Source organism: Leuresthes tenuis, unplaced genomic scaffold (assembly GCF_036924035.1).
Source record: "Leuresthes tenuis unplaced genomic scaffold, fLeuTen1.0.hap1 SCAF_18, whole genome shotgun sequence".
NCBI lineage: Eukaryota > Metazoa > Chordata > Actinopteri > Atheriniformes > Atherinopsidae > Leuresthes > Leuresthes tenuis.
In genome coordinates this window covers 21,588,317-21,600,958 of record NW_027325372.1, presented here as the reverse complement: position 1 = coordinate 21,600,958, position 12,642 = coordinate 21,588,317, and the positions used below count along the sequence as shown (strand labels likewise).

Genomic DNA, 12,642 nt, shown 5'->3' with positions numbered 1-12,642 from the left:
ACGAGATGACAACATGTCCATGCAGGTTATTATCATGTGTTAACAGGTTAAGAATCCTTTGTTATTGCCATCTTTTATCTGCTTCAGAAAAGGGCTTAAAGAAAACCAGAAAGAGTCTGAGGTGGGTACCAGGTCTATGAGGTCACATGATACCAACATGGTGATATGATGACATCTAAGACCCTCCCCCACCCGCCCACAACCAACAGGGCCGAAAGAATCCCACTAGCATCCTGATACTAGACACTCTGTAACTGGTCAGAACTCAGGGGGTCATAATGTTACGACTGATGGGTGTATTTGAAGCAGTAGAGATGAAGTAGTAGCTAGAAGATACAGCAGTTTTACGGACTGGTTGCATCTCTTCGTGATCCAAGAAGTGACTCTGACTAAAAGAATTGGATCAGAAATCTATTCAGTACAAAGTCTTCTTAAATTGGAGACTTGTCAGATTGAAAAATGTCTTGCATCAGTCAAAGTGAGACTGGAAGTATCATCTACTGATGTGGAGGGGAAAAAAATCCAAAATTCTATTGAGACTAAGAATTCAAAGAGGAGGAATGGTCTCAAAGGGCCTTATTGCTCTAATTGTGCCCTTGTAGGATACAATCACTGTACCTTGAAAATTGGTACATTTTGTACCTTCTTGTCTATCAATAGTTATGAAAGAATAATTCTGTACACCGAATGACAGAAATCCACCCACTGCACCAACAGTTAGGAAGGAAGTTAGGAGTATCTGAGGAAAACCAATGCAGGAACGGGGAGAACATGCAAAAGGCCGTGGCCAACATTCAAACTGGGAACCAAACTGGGAAGCCTTCAGGTCATGAAAGGTACCATTATGCACCCTGAGTGATGATTTTCTACCTTTGATATTAAACAATGAGCCACGATATTTCGGTGGAAGGCCTTTTCTGTACGTTGCAGAGAATGTTTCTGAGATCTGTATTTTTTCTTTGTATCTAGGAAACTGAACTAATTTGTCATGATTACACAATATTCAAGGTTGTGGTATTATTTGTGAAATGGAGCTCTCCGGACAAAAACCTAAAGTGTTGGAATATTCAAATTCACCCTTTTAAAGTGGAACATTATCATAACCCTCCTGTGTGTTATACATTGAACTTGACCTCCTTTAATCAAAGGCTTCCTGGGTTAGATACTTGCACAAGGCGGCCGCTTTGCGGCCATAAAACCACAAACTCTACGCTTCACTATGTTTAGGTCCGTAGTGCGCAGACACCCATCAAAGCCATATAACCTTAAAACAGACAAAGCACAACTGCACCGGCAGCTGGAGATGGTCAGAGAAGCAGAAGGGGAGCAATGCCCCCACCCGCCTCACCCTCTATGCTTTCCTATAGCAGTGAGTTATTCAGCTGTCTTCCACCACCATCTAGGTCATCAATTAGTGAGCAGGAGGTGAAAAAAAAGCCAGTTTTGTTCTGCCCCTCACCTATCTCTTCAGCCTTTTGTTCAGAAAGCGAGTGCTTATTAGGAAACTCCTGCCAATTCCTGGGTGAGGGATTTGAGAGGCAAGCTTTAGTGATTCGCTCTAATGCAGTAACTGACTGCTGTTCTTTTTTTCTTATCCTGGCCAGGCTGAATTCCAGCATTTCTCAGCCACTGTACGCTCCTGAAGCTTTTGATCTGTGACTGGGTGCTAATTCCAACTAGCCAATGGTCTCCTGGAATGTTATGATCTTGAACTGATAAATATGTAAGACACTCGTGAGCATGTGGGGATTTTAATGCACCGTTTTAACCATTTTGTCCGTTCCACTTGTGTAAATTGCACACTAATTTCATACATATTGAATGAATTGCTGCGTCAGGAAAGAAAACTTGCCCACCCTCTAATGGATTCCGGTTTACAAAAGGATCATCAAAGGAGACAGGAGCACCAGGGCAAACGGAGTGTGTCAGGAAATGTGCTGAGTTTAACCGATGTCCGACACATCCATCATTTCCAACTGGATAGAGCCTTGATCGCTGAGCTGTTCCATCCCTCGAACAATGATCTGCGGAGCCGGATCACACAGCCGACATCTCTCTGCCTGCTACAGCTTTTGTGCACCCATTCCGTCCTTCTGACAGGTTATGTATAAGACACGGTGTTTGGAAAGATATCTCAGTCAACTGACTCCCAACTGCAAGCTCGCCGATGGGTAAAAACACTTGAACAAGCATAAAGGCTTGTTTTCTGATGGAGAACAAAGCATCGCTGGGCTGCTTTCAGTGTCCTAGTGCAGAAGTCGCATCATCTGTGCTTCATACTAAGGATACAAATAAGCATTTTAAAAGAAACTGAAATGAAAAGTGGGGGCTCAATCAAAACCGAACACAGACTTGATTCGATTACGTTGGGAAAAGTTGTCCATAGAAGACAATTCCAAACAGAGATGGAATCTTCTGAAAGAGTAAAATGGCTCAAAATGGAGTCCATCAGCCGTAAAAGAAAAGAAAGCTTTTCTGTTTCATCATGCTCATTAATGTCCATTAAGTTTTAAGGAGTGAGCACACTGTTGAGTCCCCTCATAGGTCCCCGCCGTCACACTGGTTTGCAGAATGAATAAAAGGAATAAATTACTGATGCACACATTTAGGCAGACTGAGATTCCCATGCAGCTAAAGTAGGTTAAGAGTTACAGCTCAACCAGGGGTTAAATCCCTTTCTCTCAAATGTTCTGGTATCTCACCTCTGTCTACAATAACGCTGGAAAATAGACAGATATGAAGAAGAGCGTGGGGACCAAAGATCATGGACAAAAATACAAACTGCTGCAAAACACGAAGGTGGGAAAGTCAGACTGAGCAGAAGCAGAAACTGACATACATCATTCTGCCCACCAGCTCAAAGCTCTGCTCATCTTTGGTAGGCAGTATTATTTTTCAAATTAAGCAAAATATAAACTGGTGCTCTAAACTAGAACTAGTTACATTTCCTTAAACAACTATAAGCAAAATTAGGGAAAGAAAAAGAAAAAAAAAGGTTGGATGGCACTGTGTCGCCTTCTTCCTGCCAAATCTCATCTCAGAGTATCGTCCCAATTCATGGCTGTACTTTATGACATCAATCAGCTGCTGGTCTCTCCAAGGCAGAGTTCACATAACTCAGCAGAAACTGCAACTCATTGGATATAAAATCTGTAAACCATAAACATTTAGATCTAGCATGAATTCTAACCCTTACCGTGTACTTTTGACTCAAGACCCCAACTATTTGCTAGTGAAAGTGCGTTAGAAGAGTAAAGAATTGCAAGGCCAAATAACACGAACAAGACATGGAAAGTGGACTCCATCAAACAGTAAGATATACGGAGCTGCAGGATGTTCATGTGCTGATGAATCAAAACTTCAACTGGAGCCTATCTCCTGGGTGAGGAACTAAAATCAAGTAACTGCAACATTTCATCGCATTTATCACGTTTTATGCTGACACTATGTCACTGTGATGCTTCTTAGTGCGTTTACAGCGACCCAGATGGTGTATTACAGTGGTCAAAAAGCTGAGTTTGAAGCGTTGTCAATGGCAATGATGAAGCAATTTTCACCTGCTAGATAGCATCAAGGCACTGAAATAAATGTGCTGGGGGATTGTTGACTGTTTGTCTATTCTAAAATGTCATCTTCACTGTAAAATAATTTAGTAATAAATGTGTTATTAGAGGCTCGACAAGCTATTCACACTCTCACTACAACTTACTATTGTTTGAAGCGTCTGAAATCAGAGGGAAGAGTTACAGTTCATGAGCACAAAATGGGATTTTTGTTTTAGCTACAGCAGTTTAGCAGCTACCGACTGCTTTGGCTGCGCTCCTGATCTATGGGCTAATTCTAAGCTAATTCAAAAAAAGCGAAAAAAAAGTCAGGAAATTAGTAAGCAAGCGTGTTTGTGCTGTTGCTAGTTAGACAAAAGTAAAAAGATTTAATGGGGAAACTAGGTTGAATCGTCAAGCCTTGTGAGTTTCACAGTTGACTGTGCTTAAGTGGCATTAATTATGAACAAATTTGTCAATTCATATTTCAGCATAAAGACGCCGGGAATCAGCAGTTCATGGGTAATAGATGAGAATTTTTTTTCCTCCAGACTGTGACAGGTCGAATCTGCCATGGCAACAACTTACTCTAATATTGCATGTGTTTTACAGAATATTTACTGACATGATGTGATGCTATTAGCGCAGAGCTATTTTCAGTTCCAGACTATTTAAAAAGAGATCATGCAGATTTGCTTCGTATTTGTTTGATTAATGCGAGCAAATGTCAAGGCGAAGTCTTAATCTGAATATTTAAACACATCACCAGCCAGCCGGTACGCACACATCTCCTTATATGGACAATCCTCCAAATATCTGAGTCTTACTGAACAAAAAAACGTAATCCCTGCTGTTTATCAGATATCAAAAGCTACTGTGATTGATGCTTTGGGTTTTGCTAATGCTTTGGTTATCATGGGGGATTATGTGACAAAAACCTCTCTGGAATTCTGTATGGGTTCATATCTTTAGTCTATGTTAGAGGATTGTGCTGCTGCTTCCTGTAAAACCAGTGTGTTTAATCACTGACTGTCACCTTTTGCTCTGTTGCGTTGTTGGATGCAAGAGGAAGAAAGGAAGTGGAAAGAATCTGAATTCTTGCCTGATCGTGCGGCTGAAACATAAACCCAGCCAAAGATTCATGTGAACCATTAGGGAGACAAGGGACAGAGGAAGTGAGAGGATGTCTGATTAATCACATTTAACGTGAATAAGGGTGGGGTTGCAGGGGGGCAGGGTTGCTACTACATCTGACATCTTCTCATCATTTGCTGAATGTATTTCTGCGACTCTGGTGGAAGGTGTAAGAGAGCCACACAGAGTAATTGTGCTGAGGGCAGCAGGACAGGAACGACAGCAGGAGGATAAATCACCACTCCCAGCGCAGAGAGAAGCCACAGTCCGAACTGGAAATAAACCAGTCGGACCCCTTACGCCTCACTAATGGCCTGTGCTGCTTTCAGGTGAAAGATGCTCTCTAGGAGAAGCCCGATGGATCCAGGAAATGTACATATGACTTTCTTAGTTAACTTGGTGTAACATTATGTATCATGATGTCATTTGAAATCCTACTCTATGTACAAAGATTGAGTTTTAATCAAGTCATTTCTTTTTTTAAGAATGCATTACACATCACACAACAAAATGCTACAATATCTTTAGTATTATCCCTCCAAAAGTCTAAAAATTCATCAGCAAAAAGTCATCAGTCACAGCTCTATGTTATCAGAGTCAGCAGCCTGGAACTTGCAACATGGCGTCCTTGCCTGCTTCATTTTGATAAAAAGCTGTGTTTCCAGAGGATGGATTTAACTCCTTTTAAATGGCTGTTTGGAAAATGGTTGTGCCACTTCAATGCCAGAAGCCAAAGGTGATTCTTGCAACTCAGGAGAAAACCCATTCAAGTCCAGCCTATCACTCTTGCCATTGCTACCTGTCAGTTAGAACAAATTGAATTTGTCTTTCTTTGGTGGCTTGTTGAGGCTCTAAACAGCATATTAGTGGCTCTACTTATCAAAGCTGTCAAAGCAAATCGGTTTAGCTGTGAACCCAGGTGACTCAGATCAGCCGCAGATAACACTATATGTAGCACATAGTTAGTGCCTGTCAAGACTGTTTGAAACAATTCATTTGGGCCCTACAATATGTCGGAATCTGGTTACTAAGAGTTCTTTTGCAAAAAGTCCCCACAAAACTGATGATTTTTGATGTGGTGATTAGCAGGTAGAAAAAGAAAACAAAAAGAAAACACTTTCATGTAAATTGAGGCTAAATTGAGTTTATATGTTTTACTTTTTTGAATACTTAAGATTCCTTCAGTCACTATATTTGAGTTGTGAAGCATATACTCACAACACAATCAAATATTGTCACACAAATGAGTTAGGAGTTAGCTTTGTTAGCTAATTTCTTAACACTTTAGCTAGCAAGTTGCTAGCCCTATTTTCTGTAGGTTAGCATTCATAGAACACTTGTACCCAGGAAATGTACATGAATATGTACATGTAGCAACAACTCCACACAGTAATATTCACATATTCCTAAATTGTATTCTGTAAATTCAATATCTACAAAAAACGTTTAAAAAACATATTTATATCTGAATTAGTCTCAACTGTTGAAATAGATGAAAAGATGAAAAAGATGAAAATATGAAAATATGTACTGATGAATTTATAATCTTGTAAAAACTCTTCATACGCCTACAACATATAATAGGGTCATTAATTTATGAATTCATAAATAAATAAGCTAAATCCTTCTAAACGTATACAGAAAAAAATAGTTTTTTTTCTTGAATGCAATGCATTGTGGGATACTTATAGCACATATTTGCTAGCCGAGCAAGTATCAATTATACACTGCTTTTAGAGGTGTGTTTTGGAGTAGTTTGAGAAAACTGTATAAGGTATAAAAAAACATTACTATACATTCGAACAACACTTCAAAATGATAAGCTCATGATGTAGTCCATACAATTAATGTTATACCTGCTACATGTTAGCACACCATCTTTGTTTATCATGATTGGATTTCACGCTGAGCTTCCACACAGCTGTTGTCTCCTTGGCTTACTCCTCTTTTACTTTGAGCAGCAAAACTCAAATCAATAGTTGCCGAGAATAATTAGAGAAACCTAAACCTGGAGCTCCATGGGTCCAGCGTTTTACTCATGTGCTCTGTTACCCTCCCACTGCCCTCTCAGGCGACACAGTGCAGGTTACTGCTGTCCTGCTCCTTGGAGGGCTGATGTGAAAACTTGAGTAATGACCCCTCTCTTAGAGCAGTCCTCTCACTTTTACACCAGCCTTCCCATCATGCTCCCAGTGGGAAATCCCTGTCATGCAACGAGCTCCAAAAAACAGCAATGCTGGTGAAGGCTCCTGGTGGCGAGTCCAAAGTGCACTTAAAAAGGTCTCCCATTGTGAATCTAACAATCACGGACTTTCTATATATTTCAAGAGGTGTGTTGTGTAGCACCATGCAAGCTATTAAGTCTTATTTTTTGCTGCTTAAGAAAAATAGGTTCTCACTGCTTGAAAAAGTCCTGGAATCAAATATGTATCGTGAAAAATCCACTGTACACTCAAAGAAATTAAATCCGTTGTTAGATAATTTACGAAAAATTGGGGACTGTATTCAGAAATATTCACCAACAAATTAAGACTTTAAAGTGCCATTAAACATGGTCAGTGAAACGGAGGAGACTATGTACATGAGCTGAGGAGTCGGTTCAAAAGCTTCAGCGGTTCTTCAGGCAGTAAGTAACATCTCTAACATAGTTGTACCCCAGTTCTGTCAGCCAGCCCTCTGCCTGTACACATGATATGTTACATCTAATAACGTAAGACATCAACAAAAAGTGTCAAGTGGCTGTTGGAAGGAATTCAAATCAACATCAGAGCCACGGAAGTTGGCTTCATTATCTATAAATAACACAATCTAGGATTCTCCATCTGTGAACTTCACGGTCTTGGAAAAGTCTCTGGTGGCGCTATCGTGTCACTTACTTTAGGAAACTGCTTGACTGGTATTAAAACTTTCTGGCCCAGTTTCATGTTCTTGTTGATGACGACATCGATGAACTTCTCCTCTTCCTTCCCCTCGTCTCTCTGAATTTTTTCAATCTCTGGAAAAAAAAAAAAAGGAAGGACAAAAGAGGTGAGTCGTTTTCGAAAAAGCAGCAAAGAAACAGGAGAGGTGCAACCAGTGGATGTATTCATCGTCAAGAATAAAACTGGGACTATTCAGATCAAACCGTTTGGGGGCCTCTCCTGAGTGTTATGGGGACTGGGGAGCTCCTCGCAGTACAACCCTCCTTCAAGGTCTTTTACTCTGCTCAGTATTCCACTCTACTCAGCCAGCAGATTGAAACGTTGCACCCACCACTGGGTTCCAATGTTCCACGCGTACATTCAACCAATCATTGTGCTACATCGTCTGGGCTGATCAATTGATGGTGGAACATCACTGCACAATGGTTGCCCTCATGTTGGAAAGCTCCATCTCTCATGTAGGAACTGAGAGAGAGAGCCTGAGAAAGCAGTTCTATGAACCGATTGGAAAAGAAAAATGAAAAGGTATCTGGGCACCCAACAAAGGCCCACAATGCTATTTGCAGCCAGCATGGCATTTTTTAGGCAGGCGTTTAAGGTGTTTGAGACTGCTGACTGGGTGACTAATCTGACTAATCTTCTTTTCAATAACTCCATTTACTAACTGCAAAAGGCACATTGCGTTCTTTTTTTAAAAGCATCTCATCTAATTGTTTTGCTCAACATCAAACACTATGAAACACACAAATAATTCAAGGTATAAAAGGTCGATGTGGGCAAAAAAAACAGGACCTCCAACCATGTTGCACATGTCATGTATACTTTGTCAGAACAAATCAATGTACAGTATGACTCAAATAGCGGCTAACGTGGTTTTTATTCCCGGAAAATCAGCCTCATTAATCATGTTTTTACTGCCTTCAGCGTCACACACCTCATCTGCTGGCTGCAGCTCAGTCACCGCTTTTAACAGATAACACGGTTTTACTCGGGCAGACAGGACATATGCTGTGGTCCCTGCTTATATAAAAAGACTGAATGGAAGGACACAAGAGCTCGCACCTCCAGGCTACCAAAAATACTGTCTGTCACATTTCTTCCTTTTGCAGAGGTAGACTTTGATGTATTGGGAGATGTAACCTTGAACGTTTAATCAGATGGATAACATCTCTGTTTCAGTGCCAGGAAAATGTTTTTTTGCAGAGAAGGGAGCAGGGAGGTCCACCACAAAGACTCCAGGCTAAGAGCACGGCAGAGGGAAAGGATAGGGCGAAGGGCAAACTCCATCACAGATTTATTTCTCCTGTGTGAAATGATTTTTAAATAGGCAGGGGCTGAAAAATGTGATAAAACGGGCAAAAGCTTCGGCTTTTTTTTTAGGTTCAGGTTTTTGAGGGGTGTTAGGTTAGTATGGTTTTGTATGCGTGCTTAGTATTTGCCTCGATGGTTAGTATGAGGGGAAAAAAAAAACCTTTTAAAAGCCGTTTCAATCGGAAAACACGTTAAACGTGCTCACGTGTCCAAGCGCCACACGAGGAAGCATTCCACATTTTTCAATTAACACAAGCGGGACGCAGCAGAGAGGCAGTTGTGACTTCCCCAACAATGCTCTGCAGCGCTGCATTAGCAGAGTGTAATTAAAACCTGATATGAGTTTTAAGTAGGATAAAAGAAGTATCAGTGAGATGGAGATATGTTTAAGCCTCATTTTATCCCAGGGGGGCAGAGAGTGCACACGCTCTGAGCAAAGACAACATTAATATTAATGCATCGCCTAGCAACATGCCAAGACAGAGTTTTCTCCTTCCACCGGGCGTTGTCCTCAAAACACTCAGGCTCTGATGTGGTGGGAGATTGTGACTGAGATTACGATGTGTGCGTGCGGCACACTTTGGTCCCAAAAGTTAGTGTTTGGGACTCAAACTGAACCTAAATCGATCAGCGGGTGCAAAGGCTCAAAGTGCAGCTTCAAAAGGGCTAATTCTGGCATCAAAGAATCAGCATGTCACCACAGAATCTCTCTGAAAGTTCCTCTTTGAGAGCAGTTTATGGGAGAAAACGTGGCGGTGGGAGCTGGGAACCTCCTCCACCTCAGAGGCATTACACTGCTTAAACGGAAGAGATTAAACATGCATCTCTGAGACGGGTACAATGCACCTGCTGTTTCTCTTTTCTTTCCCACCAGCTCGTTCGGATTCCTCTGCTCTGACAACATTTGGCGGCTCAAAAGGGACAACACAAAGCTTTATTACCGCTGAAACATAGAATCCTAGAACTAAATGAAAAAGGTCTTTAGAAAGCTTTTTTTTATCACCATAATGGATGCGATTCTTTATATGTGACTCTTCCATTTCATAACAATGATGAGTTGTGGAACTATGTGAACAATGGAGGGAATTCAGTGGGTAGACACGGTTTTTAAAGCCAATATGCTGCTCACAGATGTGAATGGAATGAAGGAGTACAAGGCAATGCAATATTTGACTCTATGGCTACGTGGCCTACATATTGCTGGAGGTATACACGTGTATTATAAATCTGACATTAGGGGCGTATATCAACTCAGTGATATAACAGATTGATCACATGAAAAAAGGTTCTCAGATTAATCAAGACTTTCAAGCCATACAAGCATAATAAAGGTTTAAGTTTAAGGCCCTGTGATTGGATCCCTCTCTGATGGGTGTTTTGTGTGTGTCCGTGAGTATGAAGAACAGACATTATAGCTCCTCCAGGGTACATGACTTATTGATCTGAAGGAATGAAGTACCAACACCCCTCATCGGGGGAACAGGATATACACACATAACGACCAGAGTGCTGGAGCAAAGGCTGACCTTAACATATTCCACAGTTCCTTTATTCCATATGTTTCTCTGCACAGCTAAGCAATGTTAAAAACAAATTGTCCCATCAAGTATCCACTTTTCCCTGAGCTTTTTCTGTGAAATGTTCTCTCATATTTACCCCTGTACAAATTCAAAGTATATTTACACTCAGTGAAACCCATCTGCCAGGATGGTGACACCCCTCGACGGGACGCCATCCCAGCTGTCTGCCTTCCCATTAGAAGTGGAATCGCTTTAAAGCAGCCCCGTTATTAGGCATTTCCATTTAAAATTCATAAGCTATGCAGATTCTGAGGGATTATGCATGACGTGAGCTGCGAGCTGGAGAGCGGAGTTGGAGACAGAGGCAATTGGGTCAGTTCATTTCGAGCGGTGAGCTACATCATTTGCACAGTGGGTGTGCCGACACAAAGAAACTGACATCTAATAGGTTCATGTGGTGAACATGTAACGCATCTAAACATGTCGTTTAAAACAGGTTCTTTGGCTAGCTCATAGGCTTGTTAGTGCTTCTGTTATCAGGGAACTGTATGGTCATTCTTTCTTCCATTATCATGACTGAATTTTATTGACCAGCATAGTTTTTTCTCATTTTAGAGCTCCACCGAAACTGTTTCATATTTCTAGGCTAATATACAAGGATTTTTAGAATGGTAAAACTTACCATAAGCAACTCAAGCCATGCTATCTACTTAAAATGTCGTTTTCTTGAATGGTTTCCGAACAATAACATTTTCCAGAAGCTAAGCGCCACCTTCGATGAAGGAAGACTTCATTCTTTTGTTTATTGGTTTATTCGTTATGGTTGGATTGCCCTAACCTCTTTTTGGGGTGCTGGGGAACGCAACCAAGTCTCTTGTACGAAGGCCAATGGATTGGTGCCTTCTCTTCTGCCCCTCCTACCTCCTAAATGGACGCCATCGTGTATGAGCATGTATGGAGATGTAGGACGCTGAATAAATCGACATGTAGCTGAATTTCTTGTGAGCCTTTTCTGTGAAATTCTGTGACTAACTCAGTTCTAATCTCATTTATAAGGTCAGGCTGGGACGAGTCATTCTAAAACTTTTGGTGCCTTTGAGTAAATGGTAAAGAAAGAACAGAGGTTCTCTGAGATCTACATTGTCCCTGGTGCTACTCATCCAAAAACTTATCCTGTTTATCAGTTCATATATATATATAAATCAGTTTCTATCCCAGATTTTCAGTTGGCACGTTGAATTAGAGCGCCACTGGCACCTTTTTACAGTGTAACTGAAAGCTGCGGCAGAGGCTTCGGTAACACGAACAAAAATAAAAACTCAGCCAATATTTAATTCATAGAGCGGATGGAGCTTCAGTTTATACCCAGTATCGGGGCTCTATTATGTGGAACCAACTCTCTGTTGCATTGAATTAAATGTCCAAATAAAAATAAAAAAAGTGTTTCCACCTACAGGTGTGTATCTAAATGTGGTGTTTACCTAACAATGGCGCCCCCCAGGCGATGCACACTTCTCCCAGAAACCTTTTAGCTGTAATGAAGACAGATTGTCAGGCTTCCATCTGCCTTTGTACTGCGTTAATAAAAGCCTTTGGCCTCAAACAGGAGGAGAAGCATCTGACATTTCTGTTTAGTAACACTGGCATCTTTCATTGTGTTTGATGTAAAATGTTGTCTGTTGAGTTAAATTTGTTATCTCCAGCTGACACAGCTCACATTCCTAATCACAAAGTCCCAGAGAAGCGAACAATTTTTCTGTATTCATTGGTATTTTATGAACATTATCATCATTTACACCGCTCATTTTACCCGAGAAACGCTTTAGCTCTCGGTGTGTTTCTCTTCAAGAATAATTGAATTGAAAATCTGAAGGCAGAGTTTCTCCTTTTGTCCGCTGATAAAAGAACACTTTTTTCTACATGTCATAATGGAAGGTTATCGGCTGCTTTGTGCCCCCTTCCTCTGTGTAACTGATACTGTATGCAGCAGACAGACTTATTATTTTGTTGTTTTTCAATTACGGGTCAAATGAACATAATGTTCCAACAGAAACACGGCGTTTTACGGGTTCCATCCAGCAGAGAATGCAAATGGAAAAATAAACAATCAAAGGGCTTTGATGTCACCCAGACAGTTGAGATAATAAAACTAAATTGTAGGAATATTCAAGCCTCTGAACAAAGTGAAATCCTCCGCATACAGAAAACATCTTT

The 12,642-nt window shown here is 40.9% G+C and overlaps 1 protein-coding gene across 3 annotated transcripts in view; it reads right to left on the bottom strand.

Annotated features, from left to right (window-relative positions):
- khdrbs3 (KH domain containing, RNA binding, signal transduction associated 3) overlaps window positions 1-12,642 on the bottom strand; it is a 108,766-nt gene that overhangs the window by 52,915 nt on the left and 43,209 nt on the right. For all 3 annotated transcript variants that reach the window (XR_011908358.1, XM_072369880.1, XM_072369879.1), the window contains exon 2: window positions 7,553-7,671. Coding sequence is in view for 2 of the 3 variants with exons in the window: in XM_072369880.1 (XP_072225981.1) it covers window positions 7,553-7,671 (119 nt within the window). In the remaining variant the exon portion in view is untranslated. The remainder of the gene's footprint in view (window positions 1-7,552; window positions 7,672-12,642) is intronic.